The sequence below is a fragment of the Suncus etruscus genome, chromosome 15 (genome assembly GCF_024139225.1).
Source record: "Suncus etruscus isolate mSunEtr1 chromosome 15, mSunEtr1.pri.cur, whole genome shotgun sequence".
In the NCBI taxonomy this organism is placed as follows: Eukaryota; Metazoa; Chordata; class Mammalia; order Eulipotyphla; family Soricidae; genus Suncus; species Suncus etruscus.
Genome location: NC_064862.1, coordinates 50995424 through 51013277, shown reverse-complemented (window position 1 = coordinate 51013277; position 17854 = coordinate 50995424). Strand labels below are relative to the sequence as shown.

At 46.8% G+C, this 17854-nt stretch overlaps 1 protein-coding gene across 1 annotated transcript in view; it reads left to right on the top strand.

Moving 5' to 3' along the window:
• Positions 1–496: 496 nt before the first annotated feature.
• The window catches only part of ADK (adenosine kinase), a 402848-nt gene continuing 385490 nt past the window's right edge, over positions 497–17854 (top strand). The window contains exon 1 of the mRNA XM_049789187.1: positions 497–587. Coding sequence (XP_049645144.1) covers positions 523–587 — 65 coding nt within the window. The 5' untranslated portion in view covers positions 497–522. The remainder of the gene's footprint in view (positions 588–17854) is intronic.

Sequence of the window (17854 nt, the reverse complement as noted above, 5' to 3'; positions counted from 1 at the left end):
TGCGCTCCTTCGCGGCCTAAATCACGCTTCATGATGAACTTGTGGGCGGTCCATAAAAGCGACGTGGGTGGGGCTTTGGGTCGTAAGAGCCAATGACTGTTGAGGGAACGGCACTCGGAGTGGGCGGAGCCCTGAAGGCGGTCTCTAAAGGAAATGCGGCGGAGTAGAATGAGGCCGGAGCCGGGGCGGGGGCATGGAAAAGAGAGTGGGTGGGGCTTTGAGCGTCAGAGCCAATACTGCTGAGTGGGACGACACGCGGAGTGGGCGGAGCCCTGAAGGGCGGGACTCCCAAGGAAAAGCCGCCGGAGTGAAGTGGGCTGGGTCCGGGGGGGCGGGCCAGGGAAAAATGCAAGTGGGTGGGACTTCGAGCGTAAGAGCCAATGACTGTTGAGTGAACGGCACTCGGAGTGGGCGGGGCCCTGAAAGGCGGGACTCCCAAGGAAACGCCGCGGGAGTGGAGTGGGCCGGGCCCGGGGGCGGGGCGCGAGCGGGTGGGTCCTGAGTGGGCTGCGAGCTGCGAAGATGGCAGCGTCTGAGGAGGGGCCGAAACCCAAAAAGCTCAAGGTGGAGGCGCCACCAGCGCTGAGGTGAGCGCTTGCCCAACGACGGCGGGGTGGAGGGTTCGGGGTCTGCAGCTCACTGCCCCGGGGCCCACGTGGGGCGGCGCGGGGCGGCGTGGCTCAGGGTTTGGATGAGACGCGCTCAGCCGGGCACGGTGCGCGCAGGGCACGGCTCGTCGTCGCGACTCCTCGTGCGCTGCGCTGCGTCCTCGGCCAATCAGCGCGCGGGCTAAACGAGGGCTGGGCCGGAGCCGGGCCCGCTGCCCGCGCCACGTGGGGAAGCCCCGTGCTAGGCCCGCGACCCTGGAACATCCGAGCAGACAGTCCCAGCTCTTCCCCCTAGCTTTCCCCCAGCTGGAGTGGCCCAGCGACGGGCGGCCGGCCTGCCTGCTCGAGCCTTCCAAAGGCCAACTGCATGCAGAGGTTTTGCATCTGGGACTCGGAAGGGCACTTTGACCTTCCCTTGCCAGGGCGCACGCTGTGAGCTGGCACTGCCAAGCGCGGCCTCCTTGGCACGCTGAATCACCTCTGACGCTTGGCCAGGGCCACCACCGCGTTCCTCTCAACTCCTGGCAAGGTGGATTTTTCTTTTTCCCCACTCTGCACGCCTTGAGAATGCAAACCAAGGTGGCTCCCTCCACGTGTGACAAACAGCAGCTTGGAATGAGGCAAGGTTATTTGTGCAGATGGGTGCTTCCTAATGAAGTATAAGGTGCAGCCTCTTGCATATAGCTCGGTGATTTTGAAATGCTGGGTGCCAGGCAGGATTTGTTTTTCTTTCTCCCCATCTAAAAATAGATAATGTCGGACTGAGTTGAGACTATCAGGACACTTGGTTAGACCAGACGAATCTCATCTCTTCTGACATAGTCCTTTTGTATTGCTGAAAGAACGAGTCATTTACAATAAAAAAATTTTTTTTAAAAGGATCACTTGGTGTCCTGGAAGCCTGTTGATATTTTGAATACAGGCCAGCAAATATTTTCTCTTCTTTTTCTGTGTTCCTACTATCCCCCAAAGATAGTATATATTTCTGATAGCAAAATAATATTTTAAAAGATGGGTGCCAGAGCGATATTGTACAGCTTGTTGGGCGTTTGTCTTGCACCGTAGCTCACCCAGCTTCGATCTCTACTACTGGCCCCCCCCATATGTTTCCCCTTTACCCCCAGCACTGTCAGGACTAATTCCTGAGTGCAAAGCCACGAATAATCAAAACACACAACACAGGATATCCTACTTTATTTTTGGGGGGGGGGTCATAAGGGTCACGCTCAGAAATAGCTCCTGGCAGGCTCAGGGGACCATATGGGATGTCAGGATTCGAACCACAGTCCTTCTGCATGTAGGGCAAATGCCGTATCTCCATGCTATCTCTCCGGCCCCAGGATATCCAACTTTTAAGTGTCACAATTCTAGCTGACAAAGTAGGTTTTATGGGCTAGCTAGACCAACCCGGATTCACATCTGTGTTGTCCTTGCTGAATCCTTTATTAATTCCCTAAAATGGAATTATAGAGCTATTCCCAAGTTGATGACAAAATACAACTTCTCTTTTCTGTTTAATAAACACACAACCCTTGGGCCCAGAAAGAGAGCACAGCGGCATTTGCCTTGCAAGCAGCTGATCCAGGACCAAAGGTGGTTGGTTCGAATCCCGGTGTCCCATATGGTTTCACCCCCTCCCCGTGCCTGCCAGGAGTAACCCCTGAGCACCGCCGGGTGTGGCCCAAAAAACCAAAAAAAATAAAAAATAAAAAAATAAACACACAACCCTAATGATCCTGGTTTCTAAGTGCTTTTAGTTTTGCAGATAAGGAAACTGAAGCCCAGACAAGCAAGGAATTGAAATGTGAACCCAGAGAGCATTTTGGATGTAAATGTAATTGCTCTCTGACTGAGTTGCGCTTGGTTTGAAACAGCTACCCAGGCTATGAATCTTTCTGCTTGTGCAGCCTTAAAAATGATAAATAACAATGCTTAATACTTTAGGATGTGTGGGCAAGACACTGTTTCAGCACTTTACCTTTTTCTCCCTCATTCATTCTCATAACTGCCCTATGAGACAGATACCAAAATTTTGCACAGTGGAAACAGGCAAGGAGAAGTAACTTGCTCAGGTTCACCTGTCTAGTACCTGGTGTTGGAATTTTCATCCAGCTAGTCTTATTATCTAAGTTTGTGCTCTCATTACCATGCCCTCATTAGTCATTGCAGCAAGTTTTCTCAAAACCACAGTGAATTGTAAGCGTCATTTTTGTTTCTCTTTTCTTTCTTTAATTTATTTGTTGTACCAGTAACTTTAAATGAAGCTTCAACAAAAATGAAACATAATACATAGTAATTCTGACCTTTATTTTATAGACCAGTTCCTTTTAATTAACGTTTATTTGCATATGGGATGCCGGGATTCGAACCAACCACCTTAGGTCCTGGATCAGCTGCTTGCAAGGCAAACGCCCCTGTGCTATCTCTCCGGGCCCTATTTAAAATTTGTAAAAGTACTTACTTCAGCAAGAAAACCTCATTTGAAGTATTCCCTAGCGCCCCCTGTGGACACTGAACTTTATAAAAGATGAGACACTGGTGTCCTCGGACAGATTGCCTGATTTGATTTGGGATTGCTATTTTGGTTTTCATCGTTTTTGTTTGGCTTCTGTAGTCTCAGTGTGATTAGGTACTGACCAGTAGTCTGTGTGCATTATGAGTATGACATGTCATTTTAGGCTTCGCTTCCAATTCTGATTAATTTTGAAGGAGAGTGGCTTACATAACCTGAGCATAGCTTTATACATAGAATTAGTCAGTGGGTACAGATGAATTTGTGAGATGTATTTGTCATTGTCGGGAAAAGGGAGAGGATTTTGTGAAGTTCAACTAAGTGTGGGATAGAGGAAATTCTGTTTTCTCTTTGACACTTGGCAATTTCTTTTTTTCTTTATTTCTGGAGCTCTTTTCAGCAGGAAATGGTACTCATCTAGAGATTTAATTCAAGGGTGCAGCTAAATAGCATCCTTCCGAAGGCCCTTGTAATAATGACTGCTGTGGCCCAAATTCACAGTAATGTTGTAATAGAGAAAAGGAAACAAACAATGAGAGACAAAGTTTCCTTTCTCAAATACCATTAATTTTCTTCACTTGTTGCTTTTCTGAGTGTCCCTGAAGTTATGAAGAAATAAGCTGGCTTTTCACATGTCTTCATATTGGGTTGGGGAACAGAAAGAAACATCAACTGCATGCCAGCTATTATTTTGGTATTCTGGATATGCTAGTTCCTTTTATATACTTAATTTTATTGTTATTTTATGGGGGATGCCCACACTAATAATGCTCAAGGCTTACTCCTGGCTCTGTGCTCAGGAATGACTCCTGGCAGTGCTCAGGCGACCATTTGGGATGCCAGGGATGGAACTCATATGCAAGGCTGTTGGTTTTCATCCTGTTCAGGATAAGCTTGTCACTCATTGGCTGGAAGCATCTTTAGATTGACGCTCTTTTGGATTGGTACCTTAAACTACCTGTCCTCCTCCCTTCTTTGGGTTCCCTATAAAGCCTCCTGGTCTCAGAAAAAACTGCTTGAGGTTTCAGTTTTCCAGGACTGAACTTTCTGCTTGCTGGACTTAGTACTTTGAGCAGAAAGTTACAGTGGAAGCTCCTGAACCTAAAAGCTGTAAGTTTTATCTCCTTAACTGTGTGTGATTTATTTCCTATGTTTGTGTTTGCTTCCAGAACTGCATCTCCCTAATCCCTTAAGTTCGGGGCATGAGGCTTCTGCAACACAAGACCATGTGTAAGGCCAGTGCCTTGCCCTCATTTCACTCCAACCCTCTGCTATCATTTTAATAGCAGGAGCAACGATATATTCCTTTTTTTTTTTTTTTGGTTTTTGGGCCACACCCTGTGACGCTCAGGGGTTACTCCTGGCTATGCGCTCAGAAGTTGCTCCTGGCTTCTTGGGGGACCATATGGGACGCCGGGGGATCGAACCGCGGTCCGTCCTAGGCTAGCGCAGGCAAGGCAGGCACCTTACCTCCAGCGCCACCGCCCGGCCCCAGCAACGATATATTCCTAATCCTTGCATTACAACTGAGGTCTCTAGGCTGTTAGATGCCTTTTTTGGGAGACTGTTCCCTAAATGATGTTTCCATGACACTTATGCAGGTCTACTTTATTTTCTCATCCACGTCTTTTTTGTTTTGTTTTGTTTTGTTTTTTAGGGTCACACCCGGCAGCGCTCAGGGGTTACTCCTGGCTCTAAGCTCAGAAATCGCTCCTGGCAGGCCCGGGAGACCATATGGGATGCCAGGATTTGAACCACCATCCTTCTGCATGCAAGGGAAACGTGCTACCTCTGTGCTATCTCTCCGGCCCCATCCACATGTCTTTTCTTCAAAGGTCACCTCTAAGGGGGATACATGTCTGTCAAAGCCTATTGAACTCATGCCTCAAGTTTTATAGTAACTCTTTAAGTGTCTGCTCTGTTGGGCTTGGTGCAAAGAAGTAAGACCCAGCTGTTTGCTTCCTGGTGGGAATTTTTTTTTGGTTTTGGTTTTTGGGTCACACCCGGCAGTGCTCAGGGGTCACTCCTGGCTCCAGGCTCAGAAATCGCTCCTGGCAGGCTTAGGGGACCATATGGGATGCTAGGATTCAAACCATCGTCCTGCATGCAAGGCAAATGCCCTACCTCCATGCTATCTCTCCAGCCCCTCCTGGTCGGAATTGAGTGGGGTTTGGGGAAATAATCACTAAAGCTTTTTTTTTTTTTTTTTTTTTTTTTTGGTTTTTGGGCCACACCCGGCGGTGCTCAGGGGTTCCTCCTGGCTGTCTGCTCAGAAATAGCTCCTGGCAGGCACGGGGGACCATATGGGACACCGGGATTCGAACCAACCACCTTTGGTCCTGGATCGGCTGCTTGCAAGGCAAACGCCACTGTGCTATCTCTCCGGGCCCTAAAGCTTTTTTTTTTTTTTTTTTTAACTTTTGGGCCACACCTGGTGACGCTCAGGGGTTATCCTGGCTATGTGCTCAGAAATCACTCCTGACTTAGGGGACCACATGGGATATGCTGGTGGATCGAACCGTTGTCCATCCTAGGTCAGTGCGTGCAAGGCAAATGCCCTACCACTTATGCCACCGTTCTGGCCCTTCTAAAGCACTCTGAATGTGGCATAGAGTTAACTTGGTGTGGGGTTGGCTGTCTGGTTTTATGGGGTTCATTAAGACACAGAGATGGTCTCTGTTGGAGAACTGCTGAGGCTTTTTTGTTTGTTTGTTTGTTTTTGTTTTTGGGCCACAACCGGTGGTGCTCAGGGGTTACTCCTGGCTCTGTGCTCAGAAGTTGTTTCTTGGCAGTCTTAGGGGATCATATGGTATGCTGGGTATGGAACCTGGGTCAGCCAGGTGCAAGGCAAATGCCCTCTGTGCTATCACCCTGGCTCCTGCAGAGGCTTTTGTCTGATGGAAACGGAAGATAAAGAAGGCAGGCACAGGCTTTATTTTTTTGTTTTTGGTCCACACCCAGTGTCACTTAGGGCTTACTCCTGGCTCTGCGCTTAGAAATCACTCCTGGCAGACTCGGGGGACCACATGGGATGCTGGGGATTGAACCCGGGTCCATCCCCAGGAGCACTGTTTCTCTAGTCTCAAGGGTTGACTCTCAAATCCACAACAGAACTCTGAAATGAATGCCTTGATAAGGGCTTTTTCTGGGGATGTTAAACTAAGTGCAGAGTGTAGGAGAAAGTGAGCCAGAGGAAAACTCTCATGAATGGGGTAACCAGGGTGTCTTGGAACAAGTATGAAGTACCCAGGGAAAGTAGAACAAATTTTTGGGTGGAAAGATGCTCATTGAAAACTATGATTGGGGCCTGCAAGCACAACAGGGAAGGCATTTGATTTGCACATGGCTGACCAGGGCTAAATTCCCGGCATCCCAGATGGTCCCCTGAACCATCCTGGAGTAATTTCTTTCCTTCCTTCCTTCCTTCCTTCCTTCCTTCCTTCCTTCCTTCCTTCCTTCCTTCCTTCCTTCCTTCCTTCCTTCCTTCCTTCCTTCCTTTCCTTCCTTTCCTTCCCCTTCATCCTCCTTCCTTCCTTCCTTCCTTCCTTCCTTCCTTCCTTCTTCCCTCCCTCCTCCCTCCTTCCCTCCCTCCCTCCTTCCTTCCTCCTTCCCTCCTTCCCTTCCTTCCCTCCTTCCCTCCTTCCCTCCTTCCCTCCTTCCCTCCCTCCCTCCTTCCTTCCCTCCTTCCCTCCTTCCCTCCTTCCCTCCTTCCCTCCTTCCTTCCCTCCTTCCCTCCTTCCCTCCTTCCCTCCTTCCCTCCCTCCTTCCTTCCTTCCTTCCTTCCTTCCTTCCTTCCTTCCTTCCTTCCTTCCTTCCTTCCTTCCTTCCTTCCTTCCCTCCTTCCTTCCTTCCTTCCCTCCTTCCCTCCTTCCTCCCTCCTCCTCCCTCTCCTTCCTTCCTTCCTTCCTTCCTTCCTTCCTTCCTTCCTTCCTTCCTTCCTTCCTTCCTTCCTTCCTTCCTTCCCTCCTTCCCTCCTTCCCTCCTTCCCTCCTTCCCTCCTTCCTTCCTTCCTTCCTTCCTTCCTTCCCTTCCTTCCTTCCTTCTTCCTTCCTTCCCTCCTTCCCTCCTTCCCTCCTTCCCTCCTTCCTCCTCCCTCCCTCCCTCCCTCCCTCCCTCCCTCCCTCCCTCCCTCCTTCCCTCCTTCCTTCCTTCCTTCCTTCCTTCCTTCCTTCCTTCCTTCCTTCCTTCCTTCCTTCCTTCCTTCCTTCCTTCCTTCTTTCCTTCCTTCCTTCTTTCCTTCTGGATTTTTGGGCCACACCCAGCGGTGCTCAGGGGTTACTCCTGGCTGTCTGCTCAGAAATAGCTCCTGGCAGGCACGGGGGACCATATGGGACACCGGGATTCGAACCAACCAACTTTGGTTCTGGATCGGCTGCTTGCAAGGTAAACACCGTTGTGCTATCTCTCTGGGCCCCAGGAGTAATTTCTGAGTGAGGACCCAGGAGAAAGCCTTGAATACCATTTTTGGGGTGTGGCCCAAAAACCAAAACCAAAACCAAAAATCCCTAAGTGTTTGAGGTCTCCACATAGACTAATTAGCAAGTAATAAAACATGAAGCTGAAGCTGTTGTGCCTCTTTTTTCTACCTGGAATATAGCTTCATCTCCCTTCCCTGCTCATTGGAAAAATAATTTATATGGGGCCGGGCGGTGGCGCTGGAGGTAAGGTGCCTGCCTTGCCTGCGCTAGCCTAGGACGGACCGCGGTTCGATCCCCCGGCGTCCCATATGGTCCCCCAAGCCAGGAGCGACTTCTGAGCGCATAGCCAGGAGTAACCCCTGAGCATCACCGGGTGTGGCCCAAAAACCAAAAAAAAAAAAAAATTTATGAAAGAGCGTTCTGGTCAGGGTAGAATCCAGAGGTTACATGCATGAACTCAGAAATCAAATATCTGGTTCTAAATGAGAGGAGTGTAGGAGGTAAGCACTTGCCTTTGCATGCACCTGATCCAAGTTCAGTCCCCAGCACTGACTGCATTTGAATACTGTCAGGCGTGATCCCTGAGCACAGAGCAAAGCTGGATATGACTGCCCCCAAACCAAAAACAACCAAACATCAGTTTTGGCTCTTGGTCCTTATGAGTTGGTGATCTTGGAGAAATTACTTACTAGTCCTGGGTTTCTATGATTTTATCTATAAAATGGGCATAAAATTAGCGCCTACCTCAAAGGAGGGTTTAAGAGAAAATGAAGCTAAGATTCGTACATAGCAGACCTTCAAGAAATGTTAGTTTCGGCAAATGTTATCCATATGGATATGGAGGGTATTGTGCTGAGTAAAATGAGTCAGAGGGAGGAGGACAGACAGAGTAATCGCCCTCATTCCTGAGCTATAAAAAAGAAAGATCGTATAGTAATAATAACGACAGAGACTAAGGCCAGGAGGATCAGCCATGGAGGAAGCATGCATGGTGGAGGGGAGGAGTGCAGTTAGGGCAGAGAAGGGAGACTATGACAGTGAGAGTTAGGAATGATCACTCTGGACAAGAATGAGGTGTGGATAGGAGGGAAAGTACTCTTTGAGTAACAATATTAGGGGGGGAGAGTGAGGGGGGTACAGAGAGAGAGAAAGAGAGAGAAGAGAAGAGAAGAGAAGAGAAGAGAAGAGAAGAGGGAAGAGAGAATGCCCTGGAGGCAGGAGGGGGTGGGGAGAGAAGAAAACTGGGGACATTGGTGGCAGGAAATGTGCCCTAGTGTTAGACATTGTATGACTCAAACTCAATCATGAACTTTCTTTTTGTTTTTGTTTTTTGGGCCACACCTGGCTGCACTCAGGGGTCACTCCTGGCTTTGCTCAGAAATCGCTCCTGGCAGGCACAGGGACTAGATGGGATGCTAGCATTCAAACCACCTTTGGGCCTAGGTCACTGCTTGCAAGGCAAACACCTTACCACTGTGCTATCTCTCCGGCCCCTCAATCATGAACATTTTTTTAAAATCATGAACATTTTTATAACTGTTTATCTCAGAATGACTCAATTCAGGAATTTATTTATAAAAAAAATGTTATCCATAAAATAGGTAAAATAATAGTGCTGACTTCAGAAGAGCCCTGTGTGGGTTTAGAGAGAAAATGAACATTGCAAGTACATAGCAGTTATCTTCCACTTCAAGAAATTTTTCTAATTCCCATTTCTCTTCTGCTTTTGGCTTCCTCCTCTGCTTTGGACACAGCAAATCAAAGGAAAAGATTGTGGCAAAGTAAAGAAGAGAACCACACTCAGAGCCTAAAAGAGAAAGGAAGGGTGTGCAGTTAGACTGTGGGTTTGGGCATGGGGGGGATGGAAAGGAAACTGTGCCCTGAGTCAGTGGCCCTGAGGCAGCTGGGGGTGGGCTTGGGCTGGGTGAGGGAAGGCTGCAGGCCTGTGATTGCTCTCCACTGTTGCTCTAAAAAGCTGTGGGCTGACCTGATGACACAGTGAAAGAGCTGCCAGATGTCTGGAGCTGGGAACTGTCATTTTCCCCATGCTCACTTAGGACTGGGAATAGCAGGCCCTGAGGTCAGGGCCCTGGGGTGGGGAGGGAGGGTTGTCTGGAAAAGGCAGGGAAAGTGTGAGTCTGCAGTCTGCTAGGATGACTTGTCCTCAGATTCACAGCTACCAGGAGACTTTGATCCCACATTCAATTCTAGCAGCTGCAAAGTGAAGCTAAGTCCTGCAGGCATCCTTAGGCTGAGAGGTGGATCTAGGATCTGGAGCTCCTAAGTGTTCAAGCACCAGTCTGGTTTCCTAGCAAGGCCAAGGTAGTCAGTCCTCAAGTACCACAACATTGCCCCCCCTCCCATACAAGTCTTTACAATTAAAGAAGTAATTGCTAGTAAAAATCATGTTATAAATTAAAATAGGTAGTTAGGAAGTAAATAGCTATATAAAAGCAGGAAAAACAACCTTTGGGGCCAGAGAGATAATACAGCACTTAGAGCACTTGCCTTGCATCTGAAGTGTCATTTGAGTCCTATCACTAGTTTGATTCTTGAGAGCCAGGAATAACCCCTGAGCATCTCCAGGTGTGGCTCAAAACCAAAACAAACACTCCCCAGCAATCTATAATTATCATGTTCATGTATGGAGAGAGAATTTGAAATTTTAGATCCTCACAATTATTGGTTATCTCTTCTGTAAGATGGTGGTTATTTCTGTTTAGAATAATTGTGGGTTATTCTTTTTATTTGTTTCTTTTATTTATTATTTTTATTTTACCCCCCCCCCACTTTTTTTTCTTTTATTTGTTTCCTATAGTTTAGAAAAGGCTTTTCAACTTTTCTACACATGTGGTGTTGAAGCTGGAGAAACTTATGCATTGATAACTTCATTTTGCTAAGTGCTAAGTGGCCAAATGCTATCATCATAAAAATGGATCTCTGGGGAATCGGACAAATCTTTTAACTTTGTAAAACAAAGACCGATTTTTTTTTTTAAATCCCAAGTGCTCTGCAAACCGGAATTTCAAGAACTTTGGGAGGAAGTAACTGAGAAGCAAAATGGGAATTGATTAGGTTCCGGTAGTATTTATCCGCCTGTGGCAAGTGTCTGCATCTACAGTTTTGCTGCAGAAAGAACTGTTAAGTCTGTTCATGTTCCTCAAAGGGGTTCACGGACTCCATAATTCAAGGACTCCATAATTTAGATAATGTGGCACTGGGCTTATTTCTCACACAGTCCAGGTTGTTACAAGATAGCATTTTATTAACCACGAGGAAAAAAGCAACAGTTTCGGCCTGGTAAAAGAGGATTTCCAGTTCGTTCTCTATTAGTTTTGAAAACACTCTTAGTCCTAACTACATTATGAACCGTCAAGCCACTTACTGTCCCAGAGATGGGATTTGGACCAGCATGAGCTCCATTCTCCTCATTCTTTGTGCTCTTGAGTATGTGTGTAAGTGAGCCAGCACTTAGGATATGTGGTAGAGCTAATGGATAATGAGGAAATGGAACCAACCCCACCCAGACCTCAAAGAGAGGGAAGTGGGTTCTGCCTCCCAGTAGGAAAGAAATCTCTTCTAGTTCAGTTAGAAAATAAATAATATAGGAAACAGTTAGTCCTGCCACTTGCTCATCAAGGGCTGGGAAGAGTCTGTTTTCTGTCAAAGCTGCCCTAATAAGCAGCTAATAAGGGTGTGACTCATTCTCCACTCACACTTCACTGTCTCTGCTGCACACTTGGCCTTGTTGCCATCTACAAATGCCCCCCTGTTTGAGCTTGTCCACTGCTGCTTGCTGTGAGGAAACTTCCCAAATAAATAAATCCTTGTGCCTCTTCACTAATTGCATGAAGACATAGTGGCTCTCATGTTTGATTGAAGGAAAGAATTCTTAGTTGTTTTTTGTTTTTTTTTGGGTTTTTGTTGTTGTTGTTTTTGTCTTTGGGCCATACCTGGTGATGCTCAGGGGTTACTCCTGGCTCTGGGCTCAGAAATCGCTCCTGGCTTGGGGAGCCATATGGGGCACCAGGGAATCGAACAGTAGTCCGTCCTGGGTTAACGCAAGCAAGGCAGATGCCCAACCCCTTGCGCCACCGCTCCAGCCCCAGAATTCTTAGCTTTTAAAAGAGGTTAACAGGATCAACCAAAGAGATCATTAAGTGAGTGATGGGCTTGCCTTGTATGAGTCTCTTACCCAGGTAACCCAGGTTCAATCCCCAGCATCTCAGATGCTCCCTGAGTACAGAGTCAGGAGGAAGCCCTGAGCACTACCGTCTGAGACCCAAAACAACAATAACAACAAGGTGCTGACAGTTATTCACTTATTAGTGAAAATGAGTCCTGTAATAATTGTATTTATTTTTTTAATCCCTGGAGTTAATAGACCCCTTAACTGCATATACTTCCTGGTTCCTCTCATTTTTCTTGTTCCAGACAGTGAGCTTCTATGCAAAATAAACCTATTGATGAGAATGCATTCCTACCTTCCATAAGTCAGCCCTGAATACTGCCAGGTATGGCCCCCAACAAAAACAACGAAAAGAAACAATATCTATAAAGAAGTATCCCTTTAGTGGGAGGTCGGAGAAATAGCGCACGTAGTAGGGTGTTTGCTTTACACTCAGCCAAGCAAGCCAATCCCGACAAACGATGGATGGTGGTTTGAATCCTGGGCATCCATATGGTCCTCCCAGCCTGCCAGGAGCAATTTCTGAGCAAAGAACCCCGGGAGTACACTCCCTGAGGTGCCGGCTCAGGTGTGAACTCAAAAACAAGCAAACATAAAAAAGGATCTGTTGTCAGTGATTTACTTTTACTTTTTTTTTTTTTCTGGTAATTGCTTATTTTGTGGAAGAATTAGGAAGAAGAGTGATTTTACTCAAATCTCAGAAATTTATTTTAGAAACAAAAGAGATTTCAGAATGCAAGAGTCTGTTTTACCTCTAGGTTAATAAGTTCTTATTGAGTCTATTTGCAAGAAAAATAAAGCCCATTTTAATTTAGCTTCCTGCAGTAACCACTGAATAATACCACAAACTGGTCATAGTCACAAATGTGTCCTATTGACTCATCCTTGAGTGAAATAAAGTAGCAGGAGAATCCAATTCACTTATCTTCAGTTTTCTCAAATTCCTTCCTGCTCGATACAACAGAATGAACTCTAAGCCCCAAAAGCTAAATCTGGGGAGAGGGGAAAATGTAAGCGTTACAAATTGAATACCAGAAAGAAATTCCTGCAGATGAAGAAGCTTGAAATGCATTTTTAGTCTTTGAAGTGAACCACAGTAAAAATGTGAACTCATTGGTTGGTTGTTTTGTTGACAGAACCGAGGAAGCCATAATCCCCTTTTAAGAAAATAGAGTGTTTCAAAAATTCTTCCTAAATAGAGCTGAGGTCTAAATTAACCTTTTTAGGCCTCAGACTTGCTGATGATTCAAACCGTGAAGCTGTCAGAGCTATGCAGTCTTGCACCCTTGGTTCTGCCTGTCCTCACACACCCAAGTGTGCTAATTGCATTACAACGAGGAATCTCGGGCTGATGCACATTGGATTCATGACAAGATTCTGCTGTGATTTTCCTCAATGCTTCATTGAAATCTAATGATGTAGAGTTTGAAAATTATTGCTATAAGACTGTTACATTGTTAAATTTATAAGTGGTCCATAATGCTTTATATTAATAGTAATATTTTAGGGTGCTGGAGAAATAGCATAGCAGTCAAGGTGTTGGTTTTGCTTGCACTGCAGTTCCCGGCATATCATATGGGCCCCCAAGAGCACTAGCAGCTCTGAGTGCAGCTAGGAGCACAACTCCCTGCCCCTGTAGTATTTTAGTTAAAATGATTTCTTTCTTTTTTATGTGGAGGGGAGTTTAAGTTCTTTACTTGGTACGTTCATGTAAAAATAAAATAGATGTTCCAACCAGGTCAACTGCATGCATTGCAAGAGCCCGGCATCCCATGTGGTCCCTGAGCACTGCCAGGGGTGATCCCTGAGCATCATTCGGCACGGTCAAAAATCAAACAACTCTCCTACCAGAACCTATGGTATTTTTGTTTGTTTGGGGGCATACATACACATTCCAACATACACACACACACACACACACACACACACACAGAGCAACATAAACACATGTACACACTGACACACATCCAGAATATGACATTTGTGGGGGATGCATACCCGGCAGCACTCGAATTACTCCTGGCTCTGTGCTCAGAAATCACTCCTGGCAGGCTCGAGGGACCATATGGGATGCTAGGAATTGAACCCAGGTTGATTGCATACAAGGCGAACACCCTCCCTGCTATGCTTTTTGCTCCAGCCCGCTAATACTATTCGGGAATAAGAAATGCATCAATTTGGGGGGGGGGTTGGGCATACCCAGTGATACTCAGGGGTTACTCCTGGCTATGCACTCAGAAATCGCTCCTAGCTTGGGGGACCATATGGGACGCGGGGGGGGGGGGGGTGGAAACGCGATTCGTCCTAGGCTAGCGTGTGTGCAAGCCTTATGCCCTGTGCCACGGCTCCAGCCCCAAGCATCAATTTTCTTTGAAAAAAAAAAGTTTTGTTTTGCTGCTGCCAGTGATCAAACCCAGGGCCTCACACAAGCAAGGCCAAGTATAAACTACTACTGCGCTACATTTTCTCAGCCTCTTTGAAGTCTTGTTGTTGTTGTTTTGTTTTTGTTTTTGTTTTTGAGCCACCCTTGGCCGAACTCTGGAGTCACTCCTGGCTCTGCACTCAATAGTTGCTCCTGGCAGGCTTGGGGGAACCATATGGGATGCCGGGGATCAAACCCGGGGCCATCCCATGTTGGCTGTGTGCAAGGCAAGCACCCTACTGCTATGCTATCACTCTGGCCCCTGTTTTTAAAGATAAATAATTACATTTACTAGATTATATTAGATCACATACATTTACATTTATGTTACTAGAATATATTGAACATTCTAACTTGATCCTCACAAGGAGGCTGTCAGGTAATTGCCAAAGCTGGAAGGACAGGGCCAGAGGATGAAAGGACCCCTGTTTAGTGAGGTTCTCATTTCACAGTGCTGTTATATCAGAAAGAAACACATTGAGGAGTTGTCTATGTGAGTTTTGTATGTGCTAGAGAATCACACTGTTTACTAGAATTATGTTGTGGTACTGTGTTTAGAAACTCGGTTTAGATACTTTTATTAACATTCAAATATTTGTAATCTTTTCCCTGCTGCCTCAGGAATAAATTAGAATATGGGGCTAGAACAGTAAGTAGTACAGCGGGTAGGTTTTTTGTCTTCAAAAGGCCTACCCAGTTTTCAAACCTGACTCTGTTTGAGGCTTTCTCCTGGATCTGTGCTTAAAGATCACTTGTGGTGAAGCTTGGGGGGGACCATCTGGGGTGTTGGGGATCTAAGCCACGTGGTCTGCATGCAAGGCATATACCCTACCTGCTGCACTGTTTCTCTGAATCTGGGGGTAAATGACATTTAAAAAAATTTTTTTTTGTTTTTGTTTTTGGTTTTTGGGCCACACCCGGTGGTACTCAGGGGTGACTCCTGGCTGTCTGCTCAGAAATAGCTCCTGGCAGGCACGGGGGACCATATGGGACACCGGGATTCGAACCAACCACTTTTGGTCCTGGATCGGCTGCTTGCAAGGCAAACGCCTCTGTGCTCTCTCTCCGGGCCCCATTTTTTTTTTCCGGGCCCCATTTTTAAAAACTTAATAAATAAAAAAGAATATCCATGCTGGGACTAGCCAAGAGTGAGTGTTACTCTGAGACACATTGTTTCACTACAGATATGCATAGAGTACTAGGTTGCAAGGTACATAGAGAACAAGGTTGCAATGAATTTTTCTACTGTGAGTTTGTTGTTCTAGGGCCGGCAACCTTTAAGACATAAAGAGCCATTTGGACTCCTTTCCGGAAAAACAAACAAACAAGAAAACCTGGGAGCACAAAACCATCGTGACATTTAAAACAAAGCTAAAAAACAAATAGCACTGCATACCTTGTTTCTTATCTTAATGCTATATACAGGATTGTGCAGTTAGCTGTCGATCTGAAGATAAAAAAGAACTTTTTCACTTAACAATGTAAAACATATTTATGCAAATTAATAGCCAATTAAAATATTTAAGTGATACTGCTCCCCACTCCCTGCTATCGGCCCTCCTGTCAGAACCGCGGCAAAGCTTCAAAAGAGCTGCATGGAGCTGCTGGGTGCTGGCCCCTGTTCTAGACAGAGTTTAGTTTTTTTTGTTGTTGTTGTTGTTGTTGTTGTTGTTTTTGGGTCACACCCGGTGGTGCTCAGGGGTGACTCCTGGCTATCTGCTCAGAAATAGCTCCTGGCAGACACGGGGGACCATATGGGACACCGGGATTCGAACCAACCACCTTTGGTCCTGGATCGGCTGCTTGCAAGGCAAACGCCACTGTGCTATCTCTCCGGGCCCAGTTTGTTTTGTTTTTGTTTGTTTTTGGGTCACACCTGGCAGCGCTCAGGGATTTCTCCTGCGCTCAGAAATCACTCCTGGCGGGCTCAGGGGACCATATGGGATGCCGGGATTTGAACCACTGTCCTTCTGCATGCAAGGCAAACTCCATGCTATCTCTCCGGCCCCCAGAGTGTAGTATTTTATAATAACAACATGGGCTTGAGCAATTGTACAGCTGGGAGGCCGCTTGCTCTGCACTCAGGCAAACAGAGTTTGATCCTTGGCATCCCAAGGATCCCCTGAGCATAGTCATGCCCCTTCCCCAAGCACCACCAGGAGTGATTGCTAAGCAATTCCTGAACATGGAGCCAGGAGTAACCCCTGAGTAATCCCATTGCCGCATGTGACCTCAAAACTAGGGGGGAGGGTGCTAACCAAATAGTATGCTGCCAGGGAGACAGCACATGATAGGGTGTGCACTTTGTACATGTGGGACCCCATTTCATTACCTGGCACCCTATACCTCCACCCTCCCTGGCACCATGGGTATAGCCTAGAGGGGCTCTTGAGCACTATTCAGTGTGGCCCTGGTGGTCCCCAGCATCGAAAATCGCTTGGAGAGAGGGGCCAGGGAGATAGCACATTGGTAGAACGTTTGCCTTGCAGGCAGCCAATCCAGGATGGACAGTGGTCCTCCATGTGGTCCTCCATGCCTTCCAGGAGTGATTTCTGAGCGTAGAGCCCAGAGTAATCCCTGAGTGCTACCGGGTGTGGCCCAAAAAACAAAAAAAATCCAAAATCTCTTGGAGAGGGCTGAAGTGGTAGCACAGTGGGCAGGCGTCCCCAGCTGGGAAGGGCTTAAGGATTCAATGCTCAGTCCTAGAAAGTCATGCAAGTACCCCACTGCCCCCCTCCAGTCCTGAGGGGCCTTGGGGCTGTACCTGGGTGACAACTAGGAGATTGGGCAAAATTATAGACAGTTAAGGGGCCTGAATGATAACACTGTAGGGTGGGTTAAACAACCTTAGGCAATCAACCTGACTTTGATCTCCAATTATCCCATATGGTCATGTGGTCCTCTGAGCCGGCCAGGAACAATTCATGAGCATAGAGTCAGGAATAACTCCTGAGCATTGGCTGTGGCCCAAAAACTAAATGGGGGGAAAAAAAAGACAGGACAGATCCTTTAGTTCTTCCGGTTTTCCCTGTAAGTGAGCAAAAATGGGTTGGAAAGACACTTCTTTTGTACGTCTTGTGCTAGGCCAGCTAATGATACAGACAGCTGCTAAATTCCTGCATTTATGGAAAAACCCTAGTGCTCTGTCCTGAAATGTGGGTATTTATAGGAGCTCAGGCTTCATTCAGGCTGTGAAAGGGGTTGTACATACAAACGAGAAAAGGTACTGAGAGAGAACAGAGAGGCAGAGAGACAGAGAAATTGGTGTCAGGCCCAGAGTGAGCACTAGAGAATTTCACCTTTTGTTCTGCCCCATTCCTGGCTGCCAGCTGCTTGGAGAACAGTCATTTCTTAGGTGTTGTTCATTGAGACTGCAGAGAGGTCAGGACATTTATTCAGGAAGAAGCAGAAGGCACTATGAACTAAGAAAAACTCAAAAACAAAATGTGTTCCCTGTGTCCTTGGCTCCCTGATGACCTCCCAGAACCATCTCCTGGACTCTGGTCATTTGACTCAGTAGCAGCAGCTACATTTACTCAATGCTGCCCCAAGTCTGTTTACTTATCTTTGCCTTCTTTATTTATTGGTTTGTTTGGGGACTACACTTGGAGGTTTTCAGGACAGACTCCTAGCTCTGTGCTCAGATATCACAACTGGCAGGGCTCAGAGGATGGTTTGGAATGTGGGGGATTGAACCCAGATCCA